Here is a 16942-nt window from a genome sequence, read left to right as displayed (position 1 = left end):
TTCTTATTGGAATGTTTCAATAAAGCTGTTGATACATGATATATATTTTGTTGATCGGGATTGCCAATTAGTTATACGTATGATATAGTAGGAAATTGCATATGAATACTAATACATACATCTTATGGCTTGAATGGATTTCTTTTCTTCTAGAGGAAGACAGTATGTACATTCTTCTACAACACGAACGTATAGATATCTGCTTTAATCGGAAGCATGGAAGTGTCATATCAGGTGTTCGAAGACTTTATGGCTGCTACACGTAGACAGCTACCATGGCAATAGAAGAGATGATATATTTACCTTAATCAAGGATACTCTATAAGCAAGGAAAACCACTAGAGACATATATAGAACATGGGTTGAACCGATATCAAAGGAAAGATACTATGAACCACAACCACTCCAGAGTGAACTGTAGTCAGATACCAGAAGTGGCCAACTCGGGTAATCACGGCAGTTGGATAGATTCGAAATTTGCGGGGTTTGATATGGAGAGAACTCGATTCAAAACTCTCCCCGAAGACTAACCAACTGAGGAATATTCAGGTAACATCGTTCCCTCCAGCCGTCTTGGCAGCCTCTTGCGTATTCGACTGCTATCGTCCTGATAAATTCAACGAATCCCTCCGTCAACCACAACGTGGATTCAGTGGTCCATGCGATCGGGGCTTCGCTTATCATCGCGCCTCAATATCGTACTTCTCGAATCATTCCATCCACACAAAGAATCAGGGTCAGACGGCGTCCTCCGGGACCTTAACACCGCCGGTATCAAACCGCCACCGACATGGGTTGTCTTCTGCCAGGGATGGCTGGTTAGTCTCGGTCGGGGTTTTGGCATGGGTAGCCCTTGCTGGTGTGACAGTCAGCTAGTACCCATGTACCATCCAGGGCTCGAAAAGGACACAAGCTGCGACTGAGGTGTGCCATGAGTGGTTTCGCGTCCACATGGCGAGTGCCTCATCCACTCTCTCGCCTCCGATAATACGGTGGCTGCAGGAAATCCGGCGGAACAGGATCCTCCTTCCACAATCCTGACCCGATGGCAAATTTCCCCTCCGGTGATAAGTCGAGACTCGATAACAGAGTTGCATCGCTAAGACTCCACCCCCTGGTCCCATTTCTGCCACCAGATTGGCGGCTGATCAGCGGACCATGGCTGGTCGTCTCTCGTTGGCTGAGATCGACCGGGGGTCTATCCAGTTGCAAGGGGGAATATGCAATCTGGACACTCGGCTGGATCGAGGTGGTATTGATTGCTGCACTCCGTACATGGTGGATGGCATTCTTACCCCAGAGTTTTCAAGATATTGGCATTCTGGATGGGACCATTTCCTTGATTTGGGGTTGAAGTGTGGTCAGTGCTGTCGACAATGATCATTCGATGGAGTGTCTCAGTAGGTTCATGGGGACACAAGTATACGATCAATGATAAGAAGTACTCCGTACAATCAGTTGAAAATATAAATCAGATCCAGTCAAATCGATCCTTTGATCGATCAAATATCAAATAAATGCCAGAAAATAAGGTCATCTCATTGTAACCCTAGCATCGCGGCAGCTGTGTTGATATTAAACATTCACCTATCTCGACTGGCTGTATAGACTTCCCCCCGCACGGATAATCCACGACCTTATCTGGACGCTGTTCTGTCCGACGTCAAACCCTTAATTTAGCCCATTCACCGTCTCTTCCCTGTCCTCTGGCTATCTTTTCTTTTGGGTCGTTGGAGTTTATTCTGAATTTTATTTTATTTTTTACCTTTTCGTTCGTCTCCCCTTCGTCCTCCCTTGCAGTTCTGATCTTCCTCTTTCTCTCTTCCATACACCTGTCGATCATCTTCATCAGCCCCCGTAACAGTGAATCCTAATCGCCAATGACGGTCTAATCAGACAATTAACAGACTGTTTGTCCCGATTCCACCATGGCCAGCGAAGAGCCAGATCATCCCACCCAGGCCATTGCGCCCTCGCGCGACACGCCAGAGGGGACAGACCTGAAACAACCTCCCTCCGAAAAACACCCTATTCAGGAAGCGAGCTCCGTGGACAGCAGTGGGCGCAATAAGAGCGACAGGGAGGTTGAGGAAGCCGGTGAGGTGTCGTCGCAGCCCTGGCACCGTCACAGACTTTTCAAGCATGTCCGACATGTAGTATACGCCGTCATCTGGTTGCTGTTCACTGGGTAAGGTCATCCTCGCTCTGTGGTCGTCTAAGAAGTTCTACAATGTCCTGGATTTGGCTGACTCTCTCTAGATGGTGGATCACGGGCCTCATTCTCCATCGCTATGACCTGGGCTGGTTGATCCCCTTCCTCATATATCTGGCCATCACCCTGCGGATGATCTTCTTCTATCTCCCCATCGCGACGCTCACCCGTCCCGTGTACTGGGTGTGGAATCAGACAGCCTCGCGGTTCGTCAGCATCATCCCGGAGAAGTTCCGCGTCCCGAGCGCCGCCCTGTTGACCATTGGCGTCATCCTCCTGGGCTCCTTCGTCACCGAGGAATCGGGCGACAACACGCGCGCAAACCGCGCGGTGAGCCTGTTTGGCCTGGTGGTCTTCCTCTTCGTGCTGTGGGCCACCTCGCGAGACCGCAAGCGCATCAACTGGCACACCGTCATCGTGGGCATGCTGGTGCAGTTCATCATCGCCCTGTTCGTGCTGCGCACCAAGGCCGGGTACGACATCTTCAACTTCATCTCCTTCCTGGCCCGCGAGCTGCTCCATTTCGCCTCCGAGGGCGTCGACTTCTTGTTGGAACCGGGGTTCGCGGCAAAGCATTCCGCCTGGTTCCTCATCAACGTCATCCCCGCCATCATGTTCTTCGTCTCCCTCGTCCAGCTGCTCTACTACTCCGGTGTCCTGCAGTGGGCCGTCGGCAAGTTCGCCGTCTTCTTCTTCTGGTCGATGCGCGTGTCCGGCGCCGAGGCCGTCGTCGCGGCCGCCTCGCCCTTCATCGGACAGGGCGAGTCCGCCATGCTGATCAAGCCCTTCGTGCCCTACCTGACGATGGCCGAGATCCACCAGGTCATGTGCTCCGGGTTCGCCACCATCGCGGGCTCCGTCCTGGTCGCGTACATCGGCATGGGGATCAACCCACAGGCGCTGGTCTCATCCTGCGTGATGAGTATCCCCGCCTCACTGGCGGTGTCCAAGCTGCGATGGCCCGAGGAGGAGGAAACCTTGACTGCCGGCCGCGTCGTCGTCCCCGAAGACGAGAGCGAGCGGGCCGTCAACGCCCTGCACGCCTTCGCCAACGGCGCTTGGATGGGCATCAAGATCGCGGGCATGATCGGCACCACGCTGCTCTGCATCATCTCCCTGGTCGGCCTGGTCAACGGCCTGCTGACCTGGTGGGGCCACTACCTGAACATCCGCGACCCCGAACTCAACCTCCAGCTCATCCTGGGTTATCTCTGCTACCCAATCGCCTTCCTCCTCGGTGTGTCCCGAGACGGGGATCTTCTCAAGGTCGGCAAGCTCCTCGGCACCAAGCTGATCATGGTACGTCCTTCACCTTCTCCATAGTAACCCATCGAATCATATGCTAATCCCTTCCAGAATGAGTTCGTCGCCTACCATGATTTGCAAAAAGGCGAGGAATACCAGGACCTGTCGGACCGCTCCCGCTTGATCGCCACATACGCCCTCTGCGGGTTTGCCAACATCGGCTCGATCGGACAGCAGATCGGTGTGCTGGGACAGCTGGCGCCCGGTCGATCGGGCGATGTCTCCCGGGTGGCGGTTAGTGCGATGCTGACGGGCGCGATCAGTACCTTTACCAGTGCGGCGATTGCGGGGATGTTGATTACGAACGAAAAGCAGTATTTTACAGAAGGTTGATTGTTTTTTTTTTTTTTTTATCTTAGTTGACTTTTGTTTTCTTTGATTTTCCCTCTCTACTTCTCTCTACATAGCAATGTTCGAGGCATCCATGTTGATATATATCCCGGCAGTTTGGCGGACTGCGTTACAACGAGGCGTATCTGCGGCGAACTCCCTCTTTAATGGAACATGACCGACACGCTCTCCTTGTATTATTTTAATAAATTGTAAAATATCATTATAATCTCCTGTATTCTATCACGAAGCCACAATGTTCAACACCTGCTCTGTCCGATGAGCTAGTCAGGTGGATTGGGCGGGGTCCAACCCGATATTGGTTCGTTGCCGGGGTTGTCGGCGGTAAACAAAGACGGACCAGCTCGATTCATTTCGCCCTTTCAACTCTTTCTCCTCTTGTCTCTTGTCTCTTGACATACCACGATCGCCCATTTACTCTCCTAAGTTCTACACTATACTCTCCTCAGTTTCTCTTCTTTCACCGGACATTCTTCCCTCTTTTGGTCCTCTCGCTCGTCTGATTTCGATCGTCTGGAGTTCGTGACTGTGGGTCCAGCCAATCTTGCCTGCATCCGGCACCCGTCATTCCAGCACCAACAACCCTGCTGCGACCTTCGACATTCCCCCTCTTTTCCTTTCCTAGTTCCTGGTTTCTATTGAAAAGAACCGTCCTTCTACCTTCTCTCCTCTCCTCTCGCTTCGTCGGAATGGACTACGCCATGGAGGATACTCAGAACGCTGCCCCCGAGGCCCGGGAGTCCTCGAAGCTGAGCTCGGGCGCTCAGAAGAATGATACCCAGAGCGTTACGAAGCGGTTCGTCTTTTTTCTTTTCTTCATATTCTAGCATCTACTGACGTACTGCTACTGCAGTCTCCAAGCCGAGTTGATGCAGCTCATGCTGTCCCCCTCCCCCGGCACGTCCGCCTTCCCCGATGCCGACGGCAACCTGCTCTCCTGGACGGCGACCATCACCGGTCCCACGGAAACTCCCTACGAGGGCCTCACCTTCAAGCTGTCGTTTACCTTTCCTAACAACTACCCCTACGCTCCGCCTACCGTCCTCTTCAAGACCCCGATCTACCACCCCAACTTTGACTTCTCCGGCCGCATCTGTCTGGACATCTTGGGGGAGAAGTGGAGTGCCGTGTATAATGTGCAGAGTGTTCTTCTGAGCTTGCAGAGTCTGCTGGGTGAACCCAACAAGTATGTCTTCTCTCACCCTGTTTCCACCGTTGATCGCCTCACTAACTTCTCTCACAGTGCAAGCCCCCTCAACGCTCAAGCCGCCGAACTCTGGGATACCGACAAGGAGGAGTTCAAGCGTCTGGTCCTGGCCCGACACCGGGACATCGAGGAGATTGAATAATTGCATGGGTTTGGTTTGGCTTGGTTTTGTTTCATCCGGCCGTGGCGTTCTGGACAGACCGTTTTCACTTTTTCTTGGGGTGCATTGCATGAACAGGATCCGTTGCGACTTGTTTCTTGTCGGGCCGTGAATGCGGCTCGATGCATTACGGACACTTCAGGCTCCGGGAGTTGGTGTAGTTTTTATTTCATTTCTGTCTGCTAGGAAGGTTCTCGTTGGAGACAAGGGCCCTGCTTTCTGGGTAGTATTCATTGCCACTTCTCAGTTGAATTGGACTTTGTGTTCACGTCAGTTGAATTTCGATTATTATTTTGTTTTTCGTATTGCATTTGACGTGATGACTTGCATCTCTTGCGATCGTCAGTAGTTGGGTTGGTCTATTGTCATTCGTGTCCATGACTCGTCCTGCAGACGTCTGCACCGAACGTGTGGCGATCTCTGCAGTCTAGTCATGACGCGCATGACGAGTCACATTTAATAATGGATACCCATTAAACTCGTGGATATACACTCCTCTATATTACTCTATATTTGTGGCCATTGAGTGTAAACCGCTCACTAGGCAGATCTAGCGGATCAACACATTACCCAAAGAGGATAAAGTGCAAACTGCCCGCGGCCTCCCGCGTCCTGACTCAACGCGCCCCCGTCTTCCTCTCTTTCAGCTCGCGATCGACCCTTGCATTTCAGCCTCCCACGATGGCTGGTTGATGATAGTCGCTCTTTCTGTTGTGTCTTTGCTAGTTGTGTCTTTTTCTTCATATTCACTCTTTATTGTACTCCGTACGCTTCTCAAGTCGCAATGCACCACTCTCAGCTGGCCCCGCTGCCAAACGACCTTCCTTTCCGCATCGTCTCCAAGACGATCGGGCAGGGGGCATACGCGTGGTACGCTCATTATATCCATGAGATAGATACTTAGCCACTAACTAACGAGTGTAGCATCAAGAAAGCCACCCCCACACACACAGACCACCCCATCTTCGCCGTCAAGTTCATCCACAAAGAGTACGCCGCTCGGCATGGCAAAATCAGCCCCCGACAATTGCAGATGGAGGCTACGGTGCACAAGCACATCGGCGACCACAATAATATCATCTCCTTCTTCCAGACGGGCGAGGACGACGTGTGGCGGTGGATTGCGATGGAGTTGGCTGAGGGTGGAGACCTCTTCGATAAGATTGAGGCGGATGAGGGTGTGGGCGAGGATATTGCCCATGTTTACTTTTCGCAGCTGGTTAGCGCGGTGGGGTATATGCACTCGAAGGGGGTGGGACATCGGGATATTAAGCCCGAGAATATGCTTTTGACGGCCGATGGGAATTTGAAGATTGCCGACTTTGGTCTCGCCACGCTGTTCGAGTATAAGGGTGTCACGAAGCTCTCGACTACCTTCTGCGGTAGTCCGCCCTACATTGCACCCGAGGTCATCTCCTGCAGTGGGAAAGGCCAGTTCAAGGGCACAGGGTACCGACCCGACCTGGTGGATATCTGGTCGTGCGGCATCGTGCTCTTCGTCCTCCTAGCCGGCAATACACCCTGGGACAGTCCCACCGACAACAGCTACGAGTTCCACGAGTACGTCGCGACGAACTCCCGCACAAGCGACGAGCTCTGGCAGAAGCTGCCTCCGGCGACACTGTCGCTGCTCCGCGGCATGCTGAACGTCCAGTCCGAGAGCCGCTTCTCCCTAGAGGACGTCCGCCGACACCCTTGGTACACCAGGCAAAACAAGTACCTGTCCGCAGACTGCCGCCTCCGCGACCCCATCAACCTAGCCACCACCATGTTCGAGGCCCTCCACATCGACTTCTCGCAAGATCCGCTCCTCCGCCGCACCCGCGGCGGCAGCTTCGGCCTGTCCGAGCGTCCCGACATCGACATGGGCGACGCAGACACCGACACGGCCGAACAGCGCATCTCATCCACGCAGCCCGAGATCCCGCGCCCAGACATGCTCGTCGACTGGGACACCCCCCACCTCAGCGACGTCTTCTCCGCCACCCAGCCCATGCATCACCGACCCCTCCTCTCCGCAGACCCCTCCCTCCTCGCCGACACGCTCGAAGACGAGCCCTCCATGTCGCAATTCTCCGCCGCCCCCTGCGTCCCCCTCAGCCGCACCCAGAAGGCCCAACGCTTCCGCGACATCGTGCCCCCGCGCCCCATGACCCGCTTCTTCTCCACCTGGGAACTCAAACTCCTCATCCCGCTTGTGTGTGAAGCCCTCCACCGTTTGGGGGTCCCCGTCCCGTCGGTCCCGGCTGTTACGGCTGGCGACACATCCGCTATGATCCGCGTCGTGACCCGCGACGGCCGCATGTGCACACTCCAGGGGAAAGTCATCATCGAGTGTGTTTCGGAGGGGATCTTTGAGCTTGAGTTTTTGAAGGTTAAAGGTGATCCCCTTGAGTGGCGCCGGTTCTTTAAAAAGGTTGCGGTGCTCTGTAAGGATGCGGTTTATAAGCCTGACTTTTGATTCTTTCTTCATCTCCCGTCATTGCTTTGTGCTTTGGGTTTATGTTTGGTTGCCTGCTGGTTTAGATTACGTACTTTGTTATAACTTTTATGTATGATTAATGTGATTTACGATGGGTTGGATTGGGTCTGGATGGATGGATGGATGGATACTGGTTATATAGGTTCTGTTTTTTAATGTTTGGTTGATTGCCTGTTGTTTTTCTTCTCTTCTCTCTTACTACTATTGACTATATGGTACTGAAGTATCTATTCATTCTGATGATCTTCAACTCCACGATAATTTCGGTTCATGGAGTCATGCACTTGATACCAGTTCAAACTTCATTGCGCAAATACACCTAATATAGGCCTGTGTTCGTGTCATGTGGCTGATTCGACCGAGTCTTCCTTCGCGGTGTGTATGCTTCGTGTGTGGTTCGGCTACTTCTTGTTTATTCAATGTATGTGGACGGGGCGTGAGAGCTGCTCAGTGGTTATGGTCGGTTTGTTTGAGGCTGGTTTGTGAGAGGTGGAGTTGGGAGTATGATGGGGTGGCTTTCAGAGACTGTGCTGGGATGAGGGTAAGGTTGGTAGCTGTTATATAAGGAAGTATATATGGGGTTTGAATGTGATACAGTATGTTTTGGTTCTACCTTTCTTTCATTCTCCCATTTCATGTGCTTTGTCATAGTCTATTGTTTATATTGCTTGATTATATTTGTTGTTGTTTTCTACTTATTTCTTGTCAGGTACGGTTGGATATATCCATGATCGTATCTGATATGGAGCGGCTACAACACTGAAAGTTCATGGCGCAATTCTATTGAAGCCACATATCAAAGCGCAATTGACAACCAAATAGCACTTACTTTCCCATCTACGACGGAGTAATAGAGTCACTCATATCACTATTCAGTGTATGTGGATAATGTTTGCTCCCACGTGACAGATCTAGACTCGCTGATCCGCGGGGAAGATCGCTTGCTTGCTCTGCATCCCTTTGATTTTTACACCTTCTCTCGCTTGTCTCCAGACAAACCAATTCTCCAATGCGTTCGATGAACTTGCCATCCTCACCCCTGTCGCATCCATGGACAAACTCCCGGTAGAAATACTCTCCAAAATCATCGACTGTGAGCCCGTCTTTCCCCCCACTCATTCCACCCAACTGACGCATGGACCTCCTAGATCTCACCCCCCGAGAGCAGGTACAGCTACAATCAGTCAATAAACGACTCTTCGGTCTCGCCCGCGACAACAATCGTTGGCGACTCCACTGCTATGAAGCGTCATGGACCGCAACCCAGGCCGCTCGGCCGGCCGGACGGACCCCCGAAAGCCTCGTCTCGAACACCACCCCGCTGAGCTCCCTCGGCCAGACCTCCCTGCGCTCCCTCATCCAGCCGCATATGGCCGGCGTCGACGAGCTAGCCTCCTCTCCGTCCTTCAGCGAACGTAACAGGGCAGCCGTGGAATGGGACCCGTCTGTGGAAGGCGAAGAAAGAGACTGGTACTCGGAATACATCGCGCGCAATGGGCCCCTCTCGTTCAGCTGGCTGCAGCAGCCCTTCACGCGAAATAAGAACAGACGGGACTATCGCGAGGTTAAAGGCATGGCGCTGCTGCGTGATTGGAGCTCCGCGAGGGAGAACAAGGTCGTTGCCCCGCTGGATGACGGTAGTGTGTGCATCTGGGACCTCAATCATTCGCATTCGATCGGCTCCCAGGCGACGAAAGGCAGGGTCCTCGGTGTCAGTGCGCCGGGCATCTTGATGGCTGATTTGTCCGGACGCATGGGGAAACCCTCCGCCTCGCAGCGGTTTATCAACCTCGGAGAGACGATGAGCGTCGATTCGATCCGGCGCCGCGCGTACATGGCCGTCGGCAATGTCCTCAACGAGGTCGACCTCGAAACCCTCAAGGTGGTGTCCCAGCAGCGCTACGTCTGGTCCATCTCGGCCCTGTCTCAGGAAACGGACTACTCCGCGCCCCTGACGCTGGCTACCACGCTCGAGGTGCACATCTATGACGCGAGGATGTCCGCCACCGAAGAAGAAGAAGCCATCCATCTCCGCTGCGAAGAGCCCGTCACCCCGCTCGTCCCCCAATCCACCATCTACTCCCCGCCAGACTCCCCCCTCCTCCAACTCCAGCCCGACGGGCGCCCGCCCCAGCGTATCCGCCGACCCGGACCCCCCGAAAAAAGCGACCACTACGCCCCGCTCTTCCAGCCCAGCCCGCTCTCCCTCCTGCATCCGCCCGCCCCCTACGTGAACTCCATCTTCCTCGCTGGCCGCTTCCCCAGTATCCTGCAGTACGACCGCCGCTTCTTCCCCCGCCTTCAAAGCACCGTTCACTCCGGCGGCAGCCTCTGCGGCCTGACCTCCGTTCCGGCACCCCAGTTCCCCGTCTCCTCCGGCGGGCCGTACCCCTCGTCGCACAGTGTCGTCGCCTGCGGGGAGTACAAAGGCCGCGGCTCTCTCGAGCTGTACAACCTCGCCCCTTCCCCTCTCCCATCTCCGTCCTCACCCAGCCCATCAGACTGGTCCTCGCACCTCTCCCCAGGCTACCAAAACCGCCAAAGCGCCGCCCGCTCAAAGGTCCTCTCCGTCGAGTCCCACGGCTCCCGCGTCGCCTTCTCCGACGCAGACGGCAACATCAAATGGGTCGAACGAAACGGCCGCTCTGAAATCCGCCGCTTCAATCTAGCATCTGCCCCTCCCCACCAAGCTTCTCACTCCCACATCTCCGACCCCGACCCCGACGACGATAGCAGCGACAGCAGCAGCGGCGGCGGCGGCATCTGGAAATCCCACTCCGCCCCCGGCGACGTCGCGCAGAAAATCCTCTCCACAGGCGGAAACCTCACCGGCGACGAGCTGCTCATATGGACCGGCGAACGACTAGGCCGTATTCGCTTTTCTGCTCCGTCAAAAACCCCTCCTTATCCTTGTATCGGAGATGAAGACAGCGACAGCGACAGCGACAACAGCCTGGATGCCGATATGGATCCCCTCGCGCGCGAAGAAGCCCGCAAGCGGAAGCATGAGTACGCGCGTCGCGAGAGGGACTATTCGCGGGCGATGAGGCGCGCGCTGGAAAGGCAGGCGGATGAGGTGAGGAGGATGCAGGGGTTGGGTCTTTAATATATCTCTTCGGCTTTTCTATGTCTCTATATTTTGTTGTGATGTTTGGGAGTGTATGATCTTTGTGGGATTGTTGTTTCTGGCGTCGTTTGGTCTGGTTTATACTTGCATTGGGTGGTGTTCATTTGGGGCTGGAGACTGCCTGCTATACTATACTACAGCATACTAAGTAGATAGTTTCATATATTGTTTGATATTCCGTTTTCGGTTTTTGTTGAGCCGGTGGTGTGATTGATTTGTTTGATATGGCAGTATTCAGATATGGGTCTGCTACTTTGGTGTGTAACTATATCTAGGTATCTCTATTGATGGATCAATCAATCCTTTTTTACTTAATGTTATTCTGGTTTTCTCCCTTGAAGAGAAAGAGAGAAAGAAAAAAGAAGTAAAGTGTAATCATTTTGGGTATCTGTCAGAGGTAGATCTGAGTATATAGTATTCTAATATGGGGAGTACTTCCGGTGGAACGAAACGAGGGTCTGTTGTTCACTGCCAGTGATAATCCCAGTATACAAACCTTTTAACCGTAACGCCGTGGATGCTTCAGTCTTTCCCCCTGGAAGAATAGAGGGATGGGAAAATAGAAAGTAAGAAAAGTATCACCTCTTCAAATGAGAATAATCCCGCAACACCCCCATCATATGAGTGTTGGTCGTCTTGCCACTCCGCCGCGGTTTCTTCACTTTCTTGTGCTCGTAATTCGGCCGCATCTTGACAACCTTGTTCTTGCTAGTCGGGGTAATCCCGGCCTTCTCCAGCTCCTCCTTGACAGTCTGCTGGTCCGGCACGCGGATCTTCTCCCAGATCTGGCGGAACTCGTCGTCAAAGTGTTGAATGAGCGACGGGTCGTTCGCCCACACCATCTTGGCATGGTCGTCCTTCTTGTTGCGCGTCACGAGCACCTTCCCCGCCTTCTCCAGCGAGTTGATCGTCTCCTCCACAGCAGGCCACCCCTCGCGCAGCTCACGCACGCTCATCCCCGCCCCCGACGTCTGCGCCTGCAGTTTCGCCAACAGCTGCTCCGCACTGCGGATATTATGCGGCGGGCGGAAACTGAACGTGCCCTCGCCGTTGGCCCCAGACGCATCAAACAGCACCTTCTCGTGCATCTGCAGGATGCTCCGCAGCGCCTGCACATACCCCTGGTCATGGGCGCGGTGCTGCAGAGACAGGTACGATACGATGTCGTTGAACTTCAGCGGCACGCCCTTGTTCTTCATGTGCTCGATCGCGAAGATCACCTGCGTCATGATGTCCTTTCCTGTGCCCGTGTTCGCCGGCTGCGAGTACACGACGTCGCCGTCGTGGCGACGCCGTTTGGTCGGGTCGTTGCCGCCGGGTGTGGGGGTCGACGGCGTCGATGCGCCGACCTGCGAACTGGTGCCGGAGTTCGTGCTGCCTGTGCCGGCGTTATGCACGAACCGGCGCTGCGCCGGCATCTGCCGGGCGTAGTCCATTACGCCGGCGTTGAAGCTCTTCAGCTGCTGTTGGAGGTGCGACATGATTGCGGTGGATCGGGGTTCCGTATACGATGGATGAGTGAGTGATGCGTTGCGGAGGCGAAGTCGGCGGAGAAGGGAGTCCTTAGAGCTGCTGAACGGAGCTCTAGCCGTGTGTGTGATGGAGCATATGAAGCGCCGTGGAGAGTCGAAGCCAGGAGTGGCGGTTGGCAGCGACTGGGTCGGACCGTCAGTGAGCGTGGATGGTCGACGGAGGGATGTCAGAGTGAGACGAAAGAGAGTTGACGCTCATTATTCATGTGGCGCCTGAGGCTGGAACCAATCACGTGATAGAGAGACAGGCTAACCGCATCTGGACGAGCTCCAGCTCAAGCCGCGTCTTTCACCTTCGACGGTCGTGATTGTTCTCTCTCCAACCTTCCCCTCCCATTTGGACATTTCCTTCCTTCCATTCTTTTGTTTTCTCCCTATTCGGTCGTGGTACGCGGGGCTCTTTATTTTCTTGTCCTTGTCATGACCTAGGCGCTTTGCTCCAGCGTTGTGCACTCGTCCTGGCCAGTGTATCTCGCGCCCAGCGACCGGTATCCGACCAACACACCGACCTAGCTACGCACCGACTTACGCAAGCTATATTGCTTGAACGAATCAATTGATCCGCCTTTCTACTGACTGTATACTACACTCCGACTGCAGCGGAGGCTGCGGGAATCGATCTGAGCCACCATGGCGGCGGCCACTGTTGAGATCCCTTACCTAGCCTCGCATTACTCAATTGCCGAGTCGACTCTCTCGACCCTCAGCCAAGCTCCCACCGTTGAGCTCGTCAACGAGCTTCTTCAGGCCATCACGAAGAAAGCCCGAGAGTACGATGAGCTGAAATCGGATAAGCTCCGCATCGAGGTCGAGCTCGAAAATGCGGTTCGCACGAGCGACTCCAAGATCAAGGTGCTGAAGAGCTCGGTCGAAAAGGGCCATGCAGAGGTCGAGGAAACGAGAAAGAAACTGCACGAGTCGGGTAAGACTCTGCCCCGATGGCTGGCTGTGTCCGTCGAAGCACCGGCTTACAATGTTTAGAAAACACCCGATCTACCCTAGAATCTGAAATCGCCTCCCTCAAGTCCTCATCGACGTCCAACGAGTCTGAAGCCAGCTCCCTCAAGTCCCGCATCTCGTCGCTGGAAGCTTCCAACCGAGATACCCTCGCTCTGCTGGAGTCCAAGTCCGGCGCGTACGATAAATTGGCGGAGGAGCTCTCTGCACAACACAAGAAGACTATCGAGCTCAGGCGGGAGCTGTCCACTGCAGAGCAGAACCTGCAGGCGGCCAACTCGGCGTCTGCGAGCGCCAAGTTTCGCGAACAGAGCCTCCAGCAGGACTTGGACCTCACCCGCAAGAACAACGAGTGGTTTGAGACGGAGCTGAAGACCAAGTCCGCCGAATACCTGAAGTTCCGCAAGGAGAAGAGCGCCCGCATTTCCGAACTGCAGCGTGAGAACGAGGAGTCCAGCGCCAACGTTGACTCCCTCCGACGGAGCGAGAACTCCCTTAAAGGCCGCTTGGATGAGGTGGAGCAGCGTTACGAGGAGTCCTTGTCCAACATCCAACAACTCAGGGAGGAAGCTATTCAGGCAGCAGAGTCATTCAGAATCGAGCTGGATAGCGCCAACCGCCTGGCTGAGCTTCAGGGCAACGCCGCGGAGACTGCGAAGCAGCGTGTGCAGGAATGTCAACTGGCGTTGGATAAGGCTCGGGATGATGCGGCCGAGGAGATCTCGCGTTTACGCGTGGAGATGGAGACGGAGCATTCAGATAAGCAGGCTGCAGAGCGTCGCGTGGCGGAGCTGGAGCTTGCTATCAGCCAACTCGAATCGGAAGGTCCCCGGGGTAGGAGATCCATGAGCCCAGCCGTTGGCCTCAATGGTGGACCGACCACCCCCATGCGCGCTTCCACTCCGGTAGGCACGTTCTCGCCGAGGGCCTCTCGCACCAAGGGTGGTCTTACTCTCACGCAGATGTACACGGAATACGATAAGATGCGCACAATGCTCGCCGCTGAGCAGAGAACCAGCCACGAACTACGCGCTACTCTGGACGAGATGGTGCAAGACCTCGAGGCTAGCAAACCTGAAATCGACGAACTGCGCGCCGACCATAGCAGACTCGAGAATGCCGTCGTTGAGATGTCGAACATCCTGGAGACGGCCGGGAAGGAAAGAGACGACGCGACCAAGGAAGCGAGGAAGTGGCAAGGCCAGGTGGACGGCTTGTCCCGTGAAGGTGACATCCTGCGCCAGCAGTTGAGAGATTTGAGCGCCCAAGTGAAGGTGCTCGTGTTGGAGGTAGCGATGATGAAGGAGGGGGAGAACTACGACCGGGAAGAGCTCGAGAAGGTGGCTCGCAAGGAAATTGAGGAGTCGGCGGCTGATTTGAGCCCCACTGGACGCTTCATCAGTCAGAACCTGATGACGTTCAAGGATCTGCATGAACTTCAGGAACAGAACGTCACCCTTCGCCGGATGCTGAGAGAGCTGGGCGATAAGATGGAGGGCGCCGAAGCCCGCGAGCAGGATGCCGTGCGCCAACAAGAGCGGGAAGAGCTGAAGGAGCTGAGAATCCGTGTGCAAACGTACCGCGACGAGATCTCCAACCTGCTTGCTCAAACCAAGAGCTACGTCAAGGAGAGGGATACTTTCCGGAGCATGCTGACTCGTCGCCGCCAGACCGTTGGCGACGCTTCTGTTTTCTCCCAGTCTTTGCCTCTGGGCGCCACGCCGCCCACCGACGAAGGCGTCAAGGACGCGGCCGACAATGCCGACTTGCTGCGCAAGGTGCAAGCCCACTTCGACAGCTTCCGCGAAGAGACCGCCACCGACCACTCCGCCTTGAAGCAGCAAGTGAACGACCTGTCTCGCAAGAACAGCGAGCTTATGAGCGAGATTAGCCGCTCGAGCAGCCAGCTTGGTGCTGCTACCCAGCGCGCCGAGCTTCTGCAGAGTAACTTCGTCATGCTGAAGAGTGAAAACTCCGAACTCCAAAAGCGCTACGCGACCCTCTTCGACAATGCCAACCGACAAGACCTGAAAACGCAGCAGGCCGCTGAAGACCTCGTCGAGACCAAGGGTCTCGTTGAAAGCCTGCAGCGCGAGAGCGCAAACCTCAAGGCCGAGAAGGACCTGTGGAAGAACATCGAGCGGAGACTGATTGAGGATAACGAAACCCTGCGCAACGAACGGGCGCGCCTGGACTCGCTGAACGGCAACCTGCAAACTATTCTGAACGAGCGCGAGCACACCGACGCCGAGAGCCGTCGGCGTCTCCAGTCCAGCGTCGAGTCCCTGGATTCGGAGCTGCAATCTACGAAGCGGAAACTGAACGACGAGGTGGAGGAATCGAAGAAGGCGGCTCTGCGCAGAGAGTATGAGCACGAGCAGAGCCAGAAGCGCATTGACGACCTAGTGACGAGCCTGGGCTCTGTGAGGGAGGAATTGGTGGCCGCCAAGACCACCCGTGACCACCTACAAACCCGGGTCGACGAGCTCACCGTGGAGCTTCGCAGCGCCGAGGAGCGGATTCAGGTCGTCCAGTCTAGACCCAGTGTTTCTGCCGCCCCTGCGCAGGAGCCTGTCACCGAGGCCGCCGGCCAAGAATCTGGCCTTACTCGCGAGCAAGAGTTGGAGATCCAGGTTTCGGAGTTGAAGCGGGATCTCGAGTTAGCCAAGGGTGAGCTCGAGCATGCCAATGAGCGGGTGGAGGATTACAAGAGTATCAGCCAGGAGACCGAGGAGCGGATGCAATCGATCACCGACACGCATGAGCAATACCGGGAAGACACTGAGAATCTCGTGGAGGAGAAGGACAAGAAGATCAAGGATCTTGAGCAGCGCATCGAGGAAATCTCATCAGAGCTTTCGACGACGAATGACGAGCTCACTAAGCTGCGCGACGAGCAGGGCGAAGTCGCTCGCCGCCTCGAAGAGCAGAAGTCTACTCTTGAATCGGAAGTCACACGACTGAAGGACGAGAACGAGCGCCAGATCGCCTCTGCGCAGTACCACCAGGAAGACCTGAAGGCACAAGCCGAGATCGCCCAGCATGCCCAGCAAAACTACGAAAGCGAGCTTGTCAAACATGCCGAGGCTGCGAAGAACCTGCAGATCGTGCGCTCGGAAGCCAATCAACTCAAGCTTGACGCCGTCGAACTACGCACCCAGGCCGAGACTTACAAGAAGGACCTGCTGCAGAAGGAGGAAAGCTGGAATGAGATCAAAGCCCGCTATGAGGGCGAAGTCTCGGAACTGAACAAGCGCCGCGAGGAGGTCCTGCATCAAAACTCTCTTCTCCACAGCCAGCTCGAGAACATCACCAACCAGATTTCGTCTCTCCAGCGTGACCGCGCCAACATCCCTGAGGATGACGAAGAGGGCGGAGCTTCCAACGCGAACTTGGAGGGTCTCCAGGAAGTCATCAAGTTCTTGCGCCGCGAGAAGGAGATTGTCGATGTGCAGTATCATCTGTCGACCCAAGAAAGCAAGCGCCTCCGTCAACAGCTCGACTACAGCCAATCCCAACTCGACGAGGCCCGTCTCAAACTCGAACAGCAGCGTCGCGCGACTGCCGATAGCGAGCACTCGAGCTTGACCAACAATAAACTCATCGACA

General features: G+C 55.0%; 5 protein-coding genes across 5 annotated transcripts; 4 read left to right on the top strand and 1 right to left on the bottom strand.

Annotated features, from left to right (window-relative positions):
• The first annotated feature begins 1549 nt into the window (after positions 1 to 1549).
• BDW47DRAFT_111521 (NupC/NupG family nucleoside CNT transporter) lies at positions 1550 to 3869 on the top strand. The gene is made up of 3 exons (XM_024813973.1): positions 1550 to 2188; positions 2260 to 3511; positions 3569 to 3869. The coding sequence occupies exons 1-3, from the start codon at positions 1929 to 1931 to the stop codon at positions 3848 to 3850; spliced, it is 1794 nt and encodes a 597-aa protein (XP_024668837.1). The 5' UTR covers positions 1550 to 1928; the 3' UTR covers positions 3851 to 3869.
• Positions 3870 to 4138: 269 nt separating this feature from the next.
• BDW47DRAFT_111520 (putative ubiquitin conjugating enzyme (UbcK)) lies at positions 4139 to 5519 on the top strand (the record flags this gene model as incomplete). Its single annotated transcript, XM_024813972.1, has 3 exons — positions 4139 to 4664; positions 4722 to 5054; positions 5112 to 5519. Coding segments are annotated over exons 1-3 (542 nt in total), but the record flags the coding sequence as incomplete, so codon positions are not given.
• Positions 5520 to 5778: 259 nt separating this feature from the next.
• Positions 5779 to 7938, top strand: BDW47DRAFT_71383 (putative serine/threonine protein kinase). The gene is made up of 2 exons (XM_024819674.1): positions 5779 to 6105; positions 6160 to 7938. The coding sequence occupies exons 1-2, from the start codon at positions 6020 to 6022 to the stop codon at positions 7694 to 7696; spliced, it is 1623 nt and encodes a 540-aa protein (XP_024668835.1). The 5' UTR covers positions 5779 to 6019; the 3' UTR covers positions 7697 to 7938.
• A 638-nt stretch (positions 7939 to 8576) lies between these two features.
• On the top strand, positions 8577 to 10996 carry BDW47DRAFT_111517 (uncharacterized protein). The gene is made up of 2 exons (XM_024813971.1): positions 8577 to 8810; positions 8866 to 10996. Exons 1-2 carry the CDS (start codon positions 8768 to 8770, stop codon positions 10821 to 10823), a joined length of 2001 nt encoding a protein of 666 aa, XP_024668834.1. The 5' UTR covers positions 8577 to 8767; the 3' UTR covers positions 10824 to 10996.
• A 426-nt stretch (positions 10997 to 11422) lies between these two features.
• On the bottom strand, positions 11423 to 12325 carry BDW47DRAFT_128734 (transcription factor TFIIE subunit TFA2; the record flags this gene model as incomplete). The annotated part of the gene is made up of 1 exon (XM_024816898.1): positions 11423 to 12325. The coding sequence occupies one exon, from the start codon at positions 12323 to 12325 to the stop codon at positions 11423 to 11425; it is 903 nt and encodes a 300-aa protein (XP_024668833.1).
• Positions 12326 to 16942: the final 4617 nt, after the last annotated feature.

Source organism: Aspergillus candidus (genome assembly GCF_002847045.1).
Source record: "Aspergillus candidus strain CBS 102.13 unplaced genomic scaffold BDW47scaffold_56, whole genome shotgun sequence".
In the NCBI taxonomy this organism is placed as follows: Eukaryota; Fungi; Ascomycota; class Eurotiomycetes; order Eurotiales; family Aspergillaceae; genus Aspergillus; species Aspergillus candidus.
Note: the sequence above shows the minus strand (reverse complement) of the source record. Positions and strands in the feature narration are given on the sequence as shown.

Coding starts and splice junctions, on each gene's coding strand:
- BDW47DRAFT_111521 (XM_024813973.1), top strand. CDS start 1,929: ATGGCCAGCGAAGAGCCAGATCATCCCACCCAGGCCATTGCGCCCTCG. Junction 2,189..2,259: donor ATCTGGTTGCTGTTCACTGG/GTAAGGTCATCC, acceptor GACTCTCTCTAG/ATGGTGGATCACGGGCCTCA. Junction 3,512..3,568: donor TCGGCACCAAGCTGATCATG/GTACGTCCTTCA, acceptor AATCCCTTCCAG/AATGAGTTCGTCGCCTACCA.
- BDW47DRAFT_71383 (XM_024819674.1), top strand. CDS start 6,020: ATGCACCACTCTCAGCTGGCCCCGCTGCCAAACGACCTTCCTTTCCGC. Junction 6,106..6,159: donor GGGCAGGGGGCATACGCGTG/GTACGCTCATTA, acceptor TAACGAGTGTAG/CATCAAGAAAGCCACCCCCA.
- BDW47DRAFT_111517 (XM_024813971.1), top strand. CDS start 8,768: ATGGACAAACTCCCGGTAGAAATACTCTCCAAAATCATCGACT. Junction 8,811..8,865: donor ACTCTCCAAAATCATCGACT/GTGAGCCCGTCT, acceptor TGGACCTCCTAG/ATCTCACCCCCCGAGAGCAG.